This window comes from Hibiscus syriacus, unplaced genomic scaffold (genome assembly GCF_006381635.1).
Source record: "Hibiscus syriacus cultivar Baekdansim isolate YM2019G1 unplaced genomic scaffold, ASM638163v2 tig00110418_pilon, whole genome shotgun sequence".
NCBI classification, from domain to species: domain Eukaryota; kingdom Viridiplantae; phylum Streptophyta; class Magnoliopsida; order Malvales; family Malvaceae; genus Hibiscus; species Hibiscus syriacus.
Window position 1 is genome coordinate 58,987 of NW_024062730.1, and position 16,510 is coordinate 75,496.

Consider the following 16,510-nt stretch of genomic DNA (forward strand, 5'->3'; position numbering starts at 1 on the left):
CTTTCAGCCATGGCCCGAAGCAAGTATCCTCAAACAATGTTCTTTGTACAAGTGAAAGCTTCGACGCAATTGTAGTGACTAGGCTTATTTTATTCCTTAAGGTCAATTGAGCCAAAAAAAAGTTCTATAAAAACAATAAACATACCAAGTTAGATTAAAAATTACACTGTGAAGATATACCAAAAACAATAATAAACATAAAGAGTAGTAGTAGTTTATTCTTCAAACTTAAATTTGCAACCTGTAAATTTCGTATTTGTCTTTGTTTTTTGGTTGAAGTAATGCAATTCATTCAAGTTTCAATTTGCAGAAGAATAATAGTTTCTGAAACTTAAAATCGCAACACGAAAATGACTATCGCAACGCGAAATGAAAATCGCAACACGAAAATGACTATCGTAACGCGAATTTGACTATCGTTACGATTTTCATTTCGCGTTGCGATCCTCGGTTTCAAATAGTCATTGTCTAAAATTATAACTTGAATGAATTGCATTACTTCAACCAAAAGACAAAACAAAGACAAATACTAACTTTACAAGGTTAAAGACTAAACAGTTTAGCAGTATTGACATCAATCGAATGAATTTAATAAGCAATCTAAGTGAAATGGTTAATTTATTATTAAAATTACCAGTAAACTTATCATTAATTTCAATATGAAAAACCTAATAATAATGCAAAAATTTCAAAATAAAAATAATTAAAAAAAACTAACCATCGGTGGTTGATTTGGTTGATTTTCCATTTCTGATCGTGAATGATTGTGAGGGTGGCTCTGAGAGATGGAGATAGACGGATTTCGCCGGAGATAGGGACGGATGTCGCCGTAAAAAGAGTGAGAATGGAGATGGGGCTGAGTTGTGATTTAGGGTTTTAGGTTAAGAGTTACGATTACGGGATGTATTAACATTCGTGTTTGGAATTTGAAAATAAAATACACGTTGTGATACTAATGGCGCTTTGAAAATCGCATTGCGATTTTGTATTATCGCATTGCGATTTTGTATTATCGCGTTGCGATTATGTATTATCGAGTTGCGATTTACATATTCGCATTGCGATAGTCAAAATCGCGTTACGAATCTGGAAACTGATTTGATTTACTGGAGATCGCGTTGTGATTTAGAGATCGCATTGCGATTTTGTTGGTCATTTTGGCAAATCGAAAAAAAGTTGGTCAAAATCGTATATTATAAGGAATTTTCGGTCACTGACATTATTTTCTCAATAATAAAATGCCAAGCCTATGATGAGTGATGAGTAGGCTCCAACATGGGTGAGACTATCTGGGCAGTTGATGCTACCACCTAACAAAAACTAGCAAATGGGAAAACATAAGGCATAAAGCCTGCCAATCTAAGATTCATGATTATGATCCCTTAATCAAATATGATTTAAAACACACCATTAAAATTAATTAATTCTATTGATCAAATACTCAAATCTTAATTTAATTATAATTATTATGGTTAAAATCTATTACAGGTACATGTATTATATTTAAAAAAAATTATTTTAATCTCAGTGGTAAAGTAATCGTTGTTATTCCTTAAGGTCCCGAGCCGAGCAGCGTTCAATGTCATCTTTGAGAGATATTATTTAACGCGAGTTCAAAATTGAGAGGACCTACAATGTATTAATAAAAAATATTAAAATCAATTAACTATAAGTTTAATGTTTTGAACTAAAATGTTAACTTTTTAAACGTACGATGATTAAACTTTAATATTTAAAGTTAGAATATGAATTAATTTCAACAAAATTTTAAGAGAGATTAGTTCACGTGAGTTCAAAATTGGGAGGACCAAAATGTATTTAAATCAAAATATTTAAACCAGTTAACAATAAGTGTAATATTTTGAACTAAAATTTTTACTTTTTAAAGGTACAGGGACTAAACTATTTCTCTACAATAGAAAAACTAAAATAAAACTTTTAGATTTAATATTAACATTAAAATATATTTTTATACCTGCCATTATTAAATAAGTAAAGAAACACTTGGTACATATAATGATAAAAAAATCAAGAAATATTATTTTTAAAAATTAAAGATTTTAGATATTCCCCAAATATTAATTTTTATTAACAAATTTTAAGAATTTTAGAAATTAGTTTGAAATTAAATATTTTATTTTTTAAATATTATCTGTCATTTTTTGTATTAGAAAAAGAATTTTTTTAACTTAGATTAACAAATTGATCTTATGATAATAGAGAACTGGAATGTCAGATACTATTTATAGTTTATTTGTTAAAATAAATATTTAGTACGAATTAAGCGATCTCGACGGTGAAGGAGTTTTTTTTTTCAAGGTCCCAAATTTAATATCATGAGTATAAACATTTAATGTCAAATAGTTAAGAATTATATTTGAATAAATATTATCTTATAATTAGGGGAGTTCAAAACATGGTACCCGCATTTTCAAATATATGAAGTGTCGGATACCCTATTCTTCGAGTAGTATATTTCTCGACCCGTGATCGATTCGTTAAGTTCGGATAACTAGTAGTCGGGTACCTGTAAAATCTGGGTATTCACATTTTTTTATTTATTTAAAAAAATATATAAAAATTTAAAAGTTCGTTATACACAATTCATACACAAAAATTAGTGATTTGAAGTTAGTTTTAAAGATAAATATTTGGATATATATATATATATATATATATATAATAAAGTTTATTTCCAAAAGAAAAAAATAACGTTATTAATATCGATTGTGATTTTTTTAATCTTAGACAAATTAACAAATTTTTTTTTGTAAAATTTAATACTTAAAAGTACATAATACAAATATAAGAAAACAATTAAGGATTTAAATTTAATTCGAAAATAAAAATATTAAGTAACCTAAAATAAAAATATAATTTAAACTATATATATATATATATTACCGGGTCAGGTCAGGTACCTGTTAAAAAAACATATCGACCCAAACCTGATCCAACTATCCTGGAAAAAATCATGGGTCGGGTATCGGCCCTATCAGGTATTTTTTTTAGAGAATTGCCCCCCATTTCTTAGGTTCTGGTAGACAAATCGACAGGTTGAATATTTTTAAGAAATAAAGATATTTATAGTTAAATTATTTATTTTCTAATTAATTGTTTATATATCATAATTGGATAAATGGATTTGATGGAAGAAACTAATTGAACCGGTCGAGAAATCGGTTTGCTGTCACTAGGAGGAAGAGGGAAAAGTTTGAGAATATCAAATAAAAGGAGAGGGGAAGAGAAAGAGGTACTGTTCCTGCCCTTTCTTGTTTCAAAAAGGAAAAGATAATCTTTTTTCCTCTTCAGTACTTTGATTTGATGATTTTGTGAGTAGTTGATAATCTCGTGTTGCAGTTCTTGAATCAAAGTTAACTTTTGTGGCGAATAAACAGAAAAAAGAGAGTGGAAAAACAAAGATAAAAGAAGAAGAGTTGGTTTTGATTTGATTGCTTTGAAGAATCAATCAATCAAAATTGGATGAATCGCAGCAGATGATGATTTGTTTTTGGTCTCAGAATGCGAGAGAAGGGATTAACGCTTGTCTTCACGATTACGATAGGCTCATCAATGTCGCTGTCATCCTCATTTACATCCAAGTAATCTCTCCCTTTCTTTCGCTCTTTGTTTTCTTTCCTTACTGGAATTAGAATCTGGGGTTTCGTTTTGCGTTTGTTGAAAAGAATGAGTTGTTATTTGATTGATCAGATTGGTTGTTCCTTGATCGGATCCCTCGGCGCATTATACAACGGTGCGTCGCTGATGAATTTGGAGATCGCATTATTCACTTTGGTTGCCATCGCGAGCAGCAGTCAAAGCTTGGGCCGAACCTACGCCATTTTGCTATTCTGCGCCATTCTCCTCGACATCTCTTGGTTCATCCTCTTTTCCCGCGATATTTGGAACACGTCCAACCAAAGTAATGAGATGTTGTTGGTCTTCTCGCTCAGATTAACGCTTGCCATGGAGATCTTGGGGTCTTGCGTAAGATTCTTTTCGTCCCTGTTATGGATTCAAATATATAGACTGGGAGCTTCGTATGTAGATAGTTGTTCTAATCTGCGAGAACCCGATGTGAGAAATAGTTTTCTCAATTCCAGACAGCGCTCCAACAGTGATTCCGATGACGCCGTAGGATCTCATTACTCTTCTCTTCTTGACGACCGTCAGCAACCCGAAAGTTCTTAGCTAAAGCCATCGCTTGGTAGGACTCTTTCTGGCTAATCATGTAAGCATCTTGTTTTCCCTTGGACTTTCTGTATATAGAGTTATATTTTGATGGTAATAATACTATCTGGAAGTTGCATTTCATTGTCCCAAGTTGTCATGCAATATTTTTCTGCTAGGAATGTTACCTCCTTTCTTGTCGACCAAGTGTTCTAACTTTGAAGATTGACATGCTTTTGGTTTAAAGCTTCCTGCTTATTTGGTTTGATTGTTGAAAGTTACTGACATTGCCCCACTTGATTGTCAGCTCGAAAACAGAATTATATTCTATTAGCCACAACAATGTGAAAGAAATACTATCTAAGATTCTGACCAATATTCGATAAGAATTCACTGGTCGCTGCCATTCCTCTATCGGTTTCTTTTATCCTCTTTGTCTTGTTTATTCATGCAGTTCCTAAACATTGTACCTTCTCTCTGTTCTGAACGTGCACCGGCTCGTTTGAAGAAATTGCCTTTCTAAACATTATGGGATATCATACTGAAATAATCGAACCAACTTAGTTAACTGTTAAAAAACTAGTTCTTATCAGTTTATAATGCAGTACTTGTCCTGCATTGCTTTTGCTGCTTTTCTTCTATTTTTCTACATGGATTCGGCAATACAATTTGCAGTATCTTCTCTCATGTTTAGTTAAATTTGTTGTCTATTTCTTTGATGATCCATAAAGCTCCTTCTTCATCTACTTGGTTCTGGAAGCTTTTAATTTAGTGGTGATTCGTGGCATAGTTCATCAATTAATGAGGCTGAGCATAATACGTTAATTTGGTTCTTTTTATTTTAAATGTTGAACATTGCACAACAATATATAGCTCTGCTAATTACTGGTTACAGTATTTTCCTTTTTGCCAGTCCATCACTTTGCTTAGCGCCTTTAACCCATACTCAATAATTGCAGGTGGAGAATACTACAAAAGTGACCCAGACTCATTGAATTCAACCACAACTGTAAGAGGTTCAGCTTGGTATTCCTACTTTTGAAGTTTCTTAAATTTGTTCGGCACAGCCTGAGAAATTGGCGGGTGTGGGATTTGTAGAACTTCCTGCTCTGTCATTCTTTTCCCAGGATGTAGGTGGAGCTAGTAGAGTTAGATGTTCAGTTTATCTTGTAAGAAATAAACTCGAAAGGGATTTCACGATTTGTAGGTTTATAGTTAGCAGGGCATTGTTACTTTTTTAGCTCTAAAGTGTAGATCAGAACCACATGGGTGTGGTAACAGCTCCCTCTTGAACATGCTTGGGATTAACATCGAGATATTCAGAATGCTATATGAGGGATGCCCTTGAGATATCTCTAGATTCTATTGTAAGTGTCATCCTTTAGAAAGCAGAAATAATAATTCGCCTTTCGTTTGTGCTTTCCCCATTTTGACAGATTTGTGGGGATTTTTTACTTGTGATTGAATGGAACGATTAGTTGATTAGGATTGCCGAAACCAAAATCCGAAATTCTGAAAGTTTGAAGAAAAATCGGCAAGAACAAACTTTGATGTAAAAAAAAAAACTTGTGAGAATAGAAATCTAGATAAATTCTATACCAAAATCATCGTCGTTTCCCCTCTTTCCGTGACCGGAGGGAGGTTGACACCGGTAATGCCATAATGGCATGGGTCTTTCGATATCGTGTGGTGACCTTGAGCCATCTTTTTGAAACTTCGGGTGGTTTCCTTTTGTTATTTGTCTGCCTGGTGGCTGGTAGGCATCTTTCTGGCTGCTACTGCCGCGTTTCTTTGTCCTGTTCAAGGTAGTGTTGTATCTTGAAGACTGCCATTAAAATGGTCCCCATGGTCGGAGGTATGCGTTCTTACAAGGTTGATGGCCATTTCTATTTTAATTGTTTGGTTTCTTTGCCTCCTTTATGAGCTTTAAGGTTTCTACAAGTTTTGGGAGGTATGTTCCTTTCACTTTGTTCCAAGTGTATTTTATGTGAGTCATATAATCCATTTCCAATCTTTTTATTTTCGGGTAAACAAGATTGGTCACTTACGTTTCAGTTTTGTTATCAATTTATTGTATTTTTATCATTGAACTGCTAATATTGGCACATTAAAAATAATTAATTTTCAATTTGCTTTCTGAACTTTTGAAAACTTATTTTCTCATCCCGTTTAAGAAAACCAATTTCTGGAGAGAGAAAAAATCTCTTATCTCTAACCTAAACTCTAGATTTAGTGTCGACATGTCTGTATTATCTGTTATATTGTCCTCCAATTAACAAGATGATCAAATGTTTTACAAGTTTTTGTGTTCATTTGCTAACCCAAATGGATTCAAAAGGATACAAATATTGATTATAGACAAAATAATAGATGATCATATAATACCATTTCAAGGGTAAAGGACCAAATGGGTAAGGTAATAGATAATCAATAAATATTTTTCTCAATTAATCTTTAAAATATCTTATTTCTCGATTATTATTATTCACCATTTCCCCCATATTAATCCCCAGAGAGACACATACAACTACAGATGGGCATGGGACGGGTAGGGTTTTTGGTCTACTCGACCCGAGAACAATGATTTCCACCGAGATTGACCCGACAAAACAAGATTTTACCCGACTCGATCCGAAATAATAATAAAATATTATTTTTATTCAATAAAAACAGTGATTAATTGAAAAAAGTTATATATAGAGGGTATTATTAATTATTTTTTAATATATAATAAAATTATATATTTTTCAAGTTAAGTCGAATATTTTTCATCATAAACCCGAATGCAAACCAAACCCAAAATTAAAAAAAAAAAACCACAACTCAACGGTTAAATCAAAACTCGTCGAATTCGAGTTTCATGCCTTTTCCTACCAACAACGCGTTTGGATATCCCTTATTACAAAATAATATAATATAATATATAAAAGGAAAAAAGTACAACTATCACCATTTCATTTCTTCTTTGGACGCAATCAAAATCCTCCAACTCATACCATTCTTTTTGCTCCATGCTTCTTCAACTTTTCGTTTCTTTGCTGTAATTAAAGGTAAGAAGAAAATAAATTCAAAATCATCTCTGTTGTATGTTTCTGTATCTGAAGTATTTTGTTTTTTCTTTTGCTTGTGTTAATTATTGGACTGATTTGTGTTTCTTTCATAATTATTGGGGGGGAATTTATGTTTTGGTTTGGGAATTTGAAGTTTGTTGGTTTCAGTATCAAAGATCCTTCATCGCTGCTGTTTGATTTTGCTAAAGAAGGGTTTTTCTTTAACAAATTGTTTAGGTGTTGGAACCTAGTGTTCTTTGGGAAGATTTTGTATTCTGGAAATTTTTATTTAGTTTTTCTTGGAATCATACGCTGGGAATTTAGTTTGGGGATTTATATATGTAGATCTGCTAAATCATTAAAAAGAAGTTATGATCTCTGTGGGCAGATTTGCTTTCCATTTTAGTTAACTGTAACTGGTTTTAATAATGTTTATTTGCTCTTTGCTTGTGATAGAACCCTAAAGAGATTGTAAAAGAGGAAAAATAATCTGTGCCGAGGAAAGGCGTCGAAGATAATGGAGGAAGCAATGGCAGCAAGGTACTGGTGTCACCAGTGCTTTCAAGTGATTACTCCGATCATGGAAGTTGAGATTAAATGCCCGTTTTGTCAAGGTGGATTTGTCGAAGAAATGAGCGGTGGCACCGGAGACGGTGCTCAAGACATGGACTCGAATTTCCAATCCGATCGTGCGCCCTCTCTGTGGGCGCCCATCTTGTTGGGTATGATGGGTAATCCCCGTCGCCGCAGAAGACTTGGACATTTTGAGTTTGATGAAGAGGATGGTGAGAATTCTGATGGTGAAGCTCGCCATGGAGGTGATATGGACTTGGACAGAGAGCTTGAATCCATCATGAGAAGTAGAAGAAGAAGCTCTGCGACGATTTTGCAGTTGCTTCAAGGTATTAGAGATGGAATGGCATCTGAAACCGATAATTCCGAGAATGATAGGGATAGGGATAGCGATCGGAATCGGAATCGGGACAGGGAACGAGAGCGTCTGATTTTGATCAATCCTTTCAATCAAACTATCATTGTCCAGGGTGGTCAAAACCAGAACACCAACCATATAGGGTCTATAGGCGATTATTTCAGCGGTCCTGGCTTAGATTTATTGTTGCAGCACTTGGCAGAAAATGACCCCAACAGATACGGGACGCCACCAGCACAAAAAGAGGCGATTGAGGCCATGCCAACCGTGAAAATCAAGGAGAATTTGCAATGTTCTGTGTGCCTAGATGATTTCGAGGTTGGTGGTGAAGCAAAGGAAATGCCATGTAAGCATAAGTTCCATAGTGGGTGCATTTTGCCATGGCTGGAACTTCATAGTTCATGTCCAGTTTGCAGACACCAAGTCCCCGCTGATGAATCCAAACTCGATTCCGATAGGCCAAGGAGTAGTAGCAACCGGAGAGAAAGAGAGAGAGAAAGTGAAAGCAACGTTCTCGAACACGGTAATGTGGAAGAAAGTGAAGGGGACGGGAGAAGCGGAGAAGGTTCTCGTTTCCATGGCCATTCAACGGCTTGTTCGCATCAGGATCTCAGTCCAGCAGAGGGAATTCTTCGCGCTCGACATCCGGAAATGGTTCCCAAACAGATGAAAACTGAGTTTACATGGTATCAGCATTCCTGTTTGTTGTTCAATACGACTATGATTGATGATGCTTCAACATTCTATTCGGCCTTGTCTACTGTGTACAATAGTTATTTGCAAAAGGTTTGGTTTTTATTATTGGATTTATGCATTCTTGTAGATTCTTGCCCCTTGGAGCACTTGTTTCACAAAATTCTGAGATACTTTTGTAATCTTGTTTGAGTGTTTCTGCTGACATTTGGATAAAATCTGTCGATTTTCCGACATTCGTTCCGATCGGATGTCTGGTTGAATGATTCAATTATGTTGTAAATCTAAGGGTAAAATAAGGTCGTTGGTTCAATTATGTGTTTGATAATAAATCAGTATCGTTTTATATTATGATTTTATATTTAATTTTATATTTATAATATGAATATGTTTTATTAATTAAGTAATCCGAGGCTGACTTTTAGGTGAACGTAAATGAAGTTTGTTGAAACGGGAAAGGAAGAGATTAACCTTCGATTGATATTTCTATGGTCAGCATGATGAGATTTTCAATTGAGGGTCATAGATGTAATTGTAATTGTCCATAGATTAATTAATTAATTAATTAATGGTGAAGTAAACCCATCTCAATAAATATAGGTGAACTGAACTTCCAGAATCCTCCCTTGCTTCTTGCCAGCTAAGGCGGTTTTTCTTTTAGCCCTTTAGGAATCTCGGTTTATATTTTGGGATCTACGGTATTTTTTAGTGTTATTGAAATTCGTCATGTTGAAGTGACGAATTTCAATAAAAAATATTTTTTATTTGAACTCATCACGTCGAGGTAATGAATTTTAATAAAATATAATTATTTTTATTAAAATTTATCACATCGAAATAAAAAGTTCGAATAAAAAATAATTTTTATTAAAATTCGTCATCTCGACGTGACGAGTTCCATGTCAATGTAGAAAATATCATAAATCCCAAAATAAATTTTTACTTGCCCTATTATGCTAAATAAAAAACTCATATATGTTACTAGGGAGGGATGGGCATGGGTCGGGTTTTTTGGTCCACCCGACCCGACCCGAGAACAAGAGAGTCTCCACTCGAGACCCGACCCGACCCGACCAAAATAAGATTTCACCCGACTTGATATATAACTTAAAAACTCAATCCGACCCGATCCCACCCGAAATAAAAAAAAAAACTATTTTTATTCAATAAAAACAGTGATTTAATTGAAAAAAAAATATATATATAAGGGTATTATTGTAATTATTCCTAAATATATAAAGTAAAATTATATATTTTTTCGGGTCGGATATTTTTCACCATAAACCCGAACCCGACCCGAATTTCACACTTAAAAAAACTGACCCGAACCAGAACCCGATTTTTTAAAAAAAAATCCTACTCGATCGGAACCCGTCGAATTCGGATCCCATGCCATCCCTATTAATCTTACTGGTCCAATTTTACCTTCTAGCGACGCTGGATGGTCTTCTATCTAATGGTTATTAGCCCACATTATTGATGAAAATTTGAATCATTCATTATCATATCCGACCGGATCTTATCATAAACGTTTTATATATTAAAATTTATCAAAAACACTTCTCTATAAAATAATTATTTAATAACATGAAATAACGAAATATTTATATAATAATTTTATATTAATTTTTAAATGATGATTTTAAAACATATTTTTAAAGATTATTTAACAATAATACAATCTATTCATCTGTTAATCCGCTACACATTTTACGACTTCCTAAGCACTTCACGTATAAATACGAATTTGGCAAATGGTTTATTTTAAATTAAACTTAAATTTAAAATATTAAATTTCAAAAATTGAACTCGAATAAAATGCGTACGTTGGCGGCAAGGAAGAAGACATTAGCATTAGAAAGACTACACAGGCATTCCGGGCCGACTACAAGACTATGATTACAATACAAGTCATGAGCGAGAGCGAAGCCTAGAGAGACGGAAGCAGTAGCTTCTAGGATGAAGCCGAGCCATTAGTGGAGTGGCGAAGGAGGCCTACTATACGAGCCTGATTATCCCTAAACCCGATGTGAATTTTTTTATTTTGCCTTGCTCCTCCCTATGATCGAATAAGAATGGATAAGAGGGTCGTGGGGGGCGAACTCCGGGCAAATAATGAAGCTCGTGGGTACAAGTTACGCCTTGGAATGAAAGACAATTCCAAACCGGCCTTGTCAACGAACAAGTCCGATACAATGCATGGCCATCCCCAAATACACTATTAGCAATTAATTTCACAGGGAGATATGCAATGCAAGAGACAGCTTCAAGGCACTATCCAAAGGAATGCAGTGTAGAAATCAAACTCATCATCTGTTCATAAGAATCATAGTTCCGTAAAAATAAATTAAGTGGTTTTAGGTCCCAAATATCATATGACGACATTGTACTTGTGATCTTTATAACCCTTTGTTCTGCATCCAAAACTAAAACAAAAACAAAAACAGATGCTAGCAGTGTGTGTAATCCCCTCTGCACCAGGGAAAACCTTCACAAAAAATGACATTCAAAATGTTTAACCTCACTTTGCAGTCAAGATCTTGATCACAGATGCTGTTCCGATCCGATGCAGAGCGACGATGGAATCCCCTTTCCGGCAGAGTCCCTTCGCCTTGGCATGCTGCACAGCAAACTCCAAAGCTTCCTCGGTTGTTTCTTCATCAGAAGCTCTGGCGGATCCTGCATATAAAACCGGGATCAAACCGCGATACACTAGGCTGTGTCTCGCTGGAGATTCGTCGCTGCATGACCAATCGAACGAGTCGGTTATGATCTCAGGGACGACCACGGATAAAATTGGCGTTCCGGGCCGGTACTTAGCCACCAGCTTTGCAGTGCTTCCTCCCCTGGTTAAGACCAATATAAGAGCTGCTTTGGCTGAATTTGCTGTTCTAACAGCTGAAGAAGCCAGGCTTTCTAACGGACTCATTGGCACTGGTGAGTGTTCCATAACCCTTTTGAAGACATCTCCATAGTCGAGAGTGCTTTCCGCTTCTACACATATTTTGGCCATGGTACGAACAGCAAGTTCCGGGTAGGCTCCAGCAGCAGTCTCACCACTTAACATCACACAGTCTGTGCCATCGAGAACTGCATTGGCAACGTCGGTTGCTTCGGCCCTTGTTGGCCGGGGAGATTTTATCATGGATTCTAGCATTTGCGTTGCAGTGACAACTGGTTTTCCTTGAATGTTGCACTTGTAAACCATCACCTTCTGCGCGAGAAATATCTTTTCGATCGGAATCTCCATTCCGAGGTCACCTCTTGCCACCATAAACGCATCCGAGTTTGCAAGGATGTCATCAAAATTTGCTACCCCTTCTTGATTTTCGACCTGCAATATCATTTCAAAGAGTAAAACATTAACCCTGCCCACATAGATACATGCACTAAACAATTTCTTCCTCCCCAAGAAATTATCATCATTGGATCACACTATCATATGATTTTCTTCTTTAAAACACCCTATTAACAACATGTAGAACAAAATACAAATCATATCTGAAATACTTCAAACAGACCTTTGACATGAGAAGAATATTCTTAGCATGCTTTCCGAGCAGCTTGCGAACCTCCACGAGATCTGAGCCTTTCCGAACAAAAGAAAGAGCAATCATGTCAATTTGGTTCGGAACTCCCCATTGAAGGATATCTTCCTTGTCCTTTTCAGTCAAGGTTGGAAGGTCGACCACAACCCCCGGAAGATTAACATTCTTCCTCTCACCGAGCATCGCGGAATTCTCGCAGCGACAGTGAACCAAACCCTTCTCTTTGTCACAAGACAAGACCGTAAACGAGATTGTGCCGTCCGCACAAAGTATGACCATCCCCGGTTTGACATCCTCAGCCAACTTTTTGTAACTCATACTGATCATTTTCTCATCGCCCTTTATGGTATAATCGGTCGTTATCGTGATTTCTTGACCCTGTTTGAGCTGAATTTTTCCATCCTTCAGAAAACCAGTTCGGATCTCAGGACCCTGGAAGTTCACAAATGAAGAAACAGCTACAATTAATCAGATTTTCCAGGTCGTACTTAAGACAAAAATAAACAAAACTCCAATCCTTTATACAAGATTGTGGACATTGCTCGTGTTAATACACAGGTCAAGATCACCGTGACACCGCAACCACATATGCGACCGTAATTTAATACTATGTCTGTATGTCAAACGCAAGTCGCCGAGGAAAATGAAGATTCGGAATAATATAAGAGTATCTACTCGTTCCTAATACACATTCTTCCAATATTATAGGAATCAACATATATATGTCAGAAGTGATGATAGCATCTGCTTGGACCATGGATGACTATTAAAAGAACAGAGAACATAAGCTTGGATTTGAGAACCAATTATACTAATATTAGCGATTATTCAGTAATCATCACTAATGGCAACAAGATCAAACATGATCCTTATAAAGCAAGCAATAAACACAAGAACTAGCAAATAAGAAGTGGTCAGAACAATAGTTGGAGCATATCATCAAGCACTTTGATTGCTGCTAAGCAAACTATATAAGCATGCAGATTGAAGCTTAGATCTACGATCATACTGTTATCAGAAACGAAAAGAAGAAAGAAAACAAGCAGACAGAAGAGATTAAAAGAAAGAAAGAAAGAAGAGGGTTTAGAAGAAATACGAGCCTTGGTGTCGAGCATGACGGCGCAGAGAATACCGGTGTTGAGCATGGCGGTCCTGAGATTATCGAGGGTTTCCTGATGGTATTCGTGAGATCCATGGGAGAAGTTGAAACGGGCGACGTTCATGCCGGTTTTCAACAGCTTCTCGATCATGGGGATTGATCTAGATGCAGGACCCAGCGTGCATACGATCTTCGTCTTGGGTTTCTTCTCCGTTTCAAAGGGAACTCCTTCATGATTGTTATTCATATCCATTTAAAAAAAAAAAAAAATCTTTTTTGGTTGTTCAACAGAGTAAAGGCTGAAACTTTAGATGAGAGCGGTACAGAAGGGTGGGAGGAGACGAGTATTTATTTAGTGCAAAACAAAATAATAATAATAATAATAAATTAAAGGAAAGAAAGACGGGAATCACTGGTCAATGGAAAGGCAGAAGAGAACATGTTCCTCTCAAAAATCAAAATCGTACAACATTCTGGCGATACACTTTTGAATTTGTTGATTTTGATTTGACAAGCTTCGCAGATTTCGGAGGTTACTGTTATCTGACCCTTGAAAAAACCGACAACTAGAATTTCCAGAAGCCAAAAGCCAATATCGCCGTATACGCAATGTTACATATCCAAAATTTTCTTTATTTTTATATATTTAAAAATTTTGAATACTTAAAATAGTGATCAGTATTCGATTTAAAAAGATTAAATATTTAAATTTTTAGATCAGATATTCGAATATCTGAATTTTAATTTAAAATTTAATTTGAAAAAATAAATAAATTTTGTGATTTAATGTAAGTTTTTCGATACTTCTACTATTTTTTTTATAAACTTAGGGGTTTTTTATTTATTTCAGAATGATTAAGCGTTAAATGATTCAAATGTTGAATAATTCAAATTAAGATATTTAATTATTTATTGTGGGTAAGTAACTAAGGGGCTGTTTGTTTGTCTCTTAATAGAACCATTCAACACGTTTGTTTCGCATATCTAAATGATTCAAATGCTGAATGATTAAAATGTTGAATGATTCAGAGGCTCTGAATGGTTTGGCTCTGAATGTGACATGTTATTTGATAATTAGCTCTGAATGATTCAAAATGTACTTCTGTGCTGAATCATTCAGCATTGTTTTGTTGAATCAGTCAGCACTGAATCATTCAGATATACGAAAAAACGCGTGAATGATTCTATTAAGAGACAAACAAACAACCCCTTAGTTACTTACCCACAATAAATAATTAAATATCTTAATTTTTACTGGGTTAGAATTTTAATAGGGTAGTGAGTTACCCATTCATTGGACTAAATGTATCTAAAATCTAAGGGCTCAATTTTTTTTCGAATTTTCGGATAATTAAAAATTAAAATTTGTTTGATCATATCCGATCCGATTATTAAAAAAAAATTATATATCCGATCCAAATTATCCGAAAATAAAAAACAGGTAGAGTATATGAATTTTTGTATCGGATCAATAGCTCAACGGATCAAATCCATTGAATCTAATCTTTTTATACACCGCTATTAGACAAACTGTACGTCCTATTGTTAAAATCACTAATTTTTAAACTAATAGTTTAATAATTTATATGTAAAGAATTAATAAAATTTAATGTTTTAATAAGGTTTAGTTAAAATAAATGTTTAAATTATTTTTATTTTAATACTTAAACTTTCAATTTTTTCAAAATATTATCTAATATTTAGTTTTTGTTTCATTTTAGTATCCCGCTGTTAAAAACTTAACATGTTTATTACCTAAGCTATCAATTTTGATCCATTTAGTACTTAAATTTAAAAAAAAAATCAAAATTTCACGTTAAATTTTGAACATGAGTATTAAAATAACAAAAATTAAACTTTAAGTGTGATTTTTAAAAAATTAAAAAATTAAAACGAATTAAAATTGATAGTTTAAATATTAAACATGTAATAAATGAATATAATAAAAAACTTTTAGATTATGTGTCTGGCGTGTATGCGCGTTCTATCAATAAGTAAGAAAGATTGGACTTAAATAAAAAACTTTCTAAGCTATTTGTATTTTTCCCATTTAGACGTCTAAATTTTTTTAAGTTAATTCAAGTAACTAATGTTACAAATGTTATCATTTTAAGTCTCTGGACCATAACTATCGTTAAAAATTTATATTAAATGACACGTGTTACATTCAGATAATTTTAAAAATAAATTATTAAAGGAATTTTTTATAAAATAAAATATCATATACATACTTTGATGAAAATATTTAAAATTGTTTATATTCATATATTTCAAATTAGTTATTTTTTAAAAAAAAGTTTATAAAAATAAATTATCAAATTTTAATAAGGCTTGATGCCCAAATAAGTGCCCAAACTATGTTTTTTTTTTTGTCAAATAAGTGCCTACATTTTTTGGGTCATCCGGGTGCCTTACGTTACAAACGTTAACACTTTAGGTGCCCGGGCCGTCAACACCGTTAATTTTCCCCATTAAGTGGCACGTGTCATAATATGATAATTTTAAAATTTATTTATTTAAAAAATATTAAAAATATTATTATATTTGTAACAATGAGCCTTTTCTTATATTATGAAACAACCTCAAATCTCAAATTATAACCTTAATTTGACGTCGACGCCCTCTCCGGCCATGACCACTGCCGCTGACGTAGTCATTGCCATCATCCTAGTTAAATGTCGTCGTAGTTATAGCTGATTCACTGTCGAAATTGTGTGGATTGCGATTTTCATCCTTGGGTTCGTGGGATTTAAAACGTTGATTTGTCGTCGATCGATCGTCAACTAATCACGATTTCATAGGGGTTTTGGTCGTCGGGGGGAGAGGAGGTTGGGTGAAGCTTCTTCGACGACAAAAGATGACAGTCGGAGTGAGTATAGGGGTTGAAATGAAGGTTTTCAAAGTTTAGGGGTTATTTCAAAATTTATGTTTTTCTTTTTTTAAAATATATAATTTTATTTTTTAAAATTTACCATAAAATTTTTAAAATTATCAAGTTGTGACATGTGTCACTTAACGA

General features: G+C 34.3%; 2 protein-coding genes and 1 pseudogene across 4 annotated transcripts; 2 read left to right on the forward strand and 1 right to left on the reverse strand.

Annotated features, from left to right (window-relative positions):
- Window positions 1–3,163: 3,163 nt before the first annotated feature.
- LOC120124464 lies at window positions 3,164–5,587 on the forward strand. Of its 3 annotated transcripts, XM_039143127.1 has the most exons (4): window positions 3,164–3,253; window positions 3,399–3,602; window positions 3,712–4,231; window positions 5,130–5,587. In XM_039143127.1, exons 2-3 carry the CDS (start codon window positions 3,498–3,500, stop codon window positions 4,189–4,191), a joined length of 585 nt encoding a protein of 194 aa, XP_038999058.1. In that variant the 5' UTR covers window positions 3,164–3,253; window positions 3,399–3,497; the 3' UTR covers window positions 4,192–4,231; window positions 5,130–5,587. The 3 variants fall into 3 exon arrangements, with proteins under 3 accessions (XP_038999058.1, XP_038999057.1, XP_038999059.1); XM_039143126.1 differs by lacking the exon at window positions 3,164–3,253 and having other exon boundaries at window positions 3,297–3,602; XM_039143128.1 differs by lacking the exons at window positions 3,164–3,253; window positions 5,130–5,587 and having other exon boundaries at window positions 3,313–3,602; window positions 3,712–3,987; window positions 4,104–4,182.
- Window positions 5,588–7,128: 1,541 nt separating this feature from the next.
- Window positions 7,129–8,923, forward strand: LOC120124462 (annotated as a pseudogene).
- Window positions 8,924–11,337: 2,414 nt separating this feature from the next.
- Window positions 11,338–13,759, reverse strand: LOC120124461 (pyruvate kinase, cytosolic isozyme-like). The gene is made up of 3 exons (XM_039143125.1): window positions 13,493–13,759; window positions 12,366–12,824; window positions 11,338–12,178 (listed from the first exon to the last, which is right to left on the reverse strand). Exons 1-3 carry the CDS (start codon window positions 13,742–13,744, stop codon window positions 11,366–11,368), a joined length of 1,524 nt encoding a protein of 507 aa, XP_038999056.1. The 5' UTR covers window positions 13,745–13,759; the 3' UTR covers window positions 11,338–11,365.
- Window positions 13,760–16,510: the final 2,751 nt, after the last annotated feature.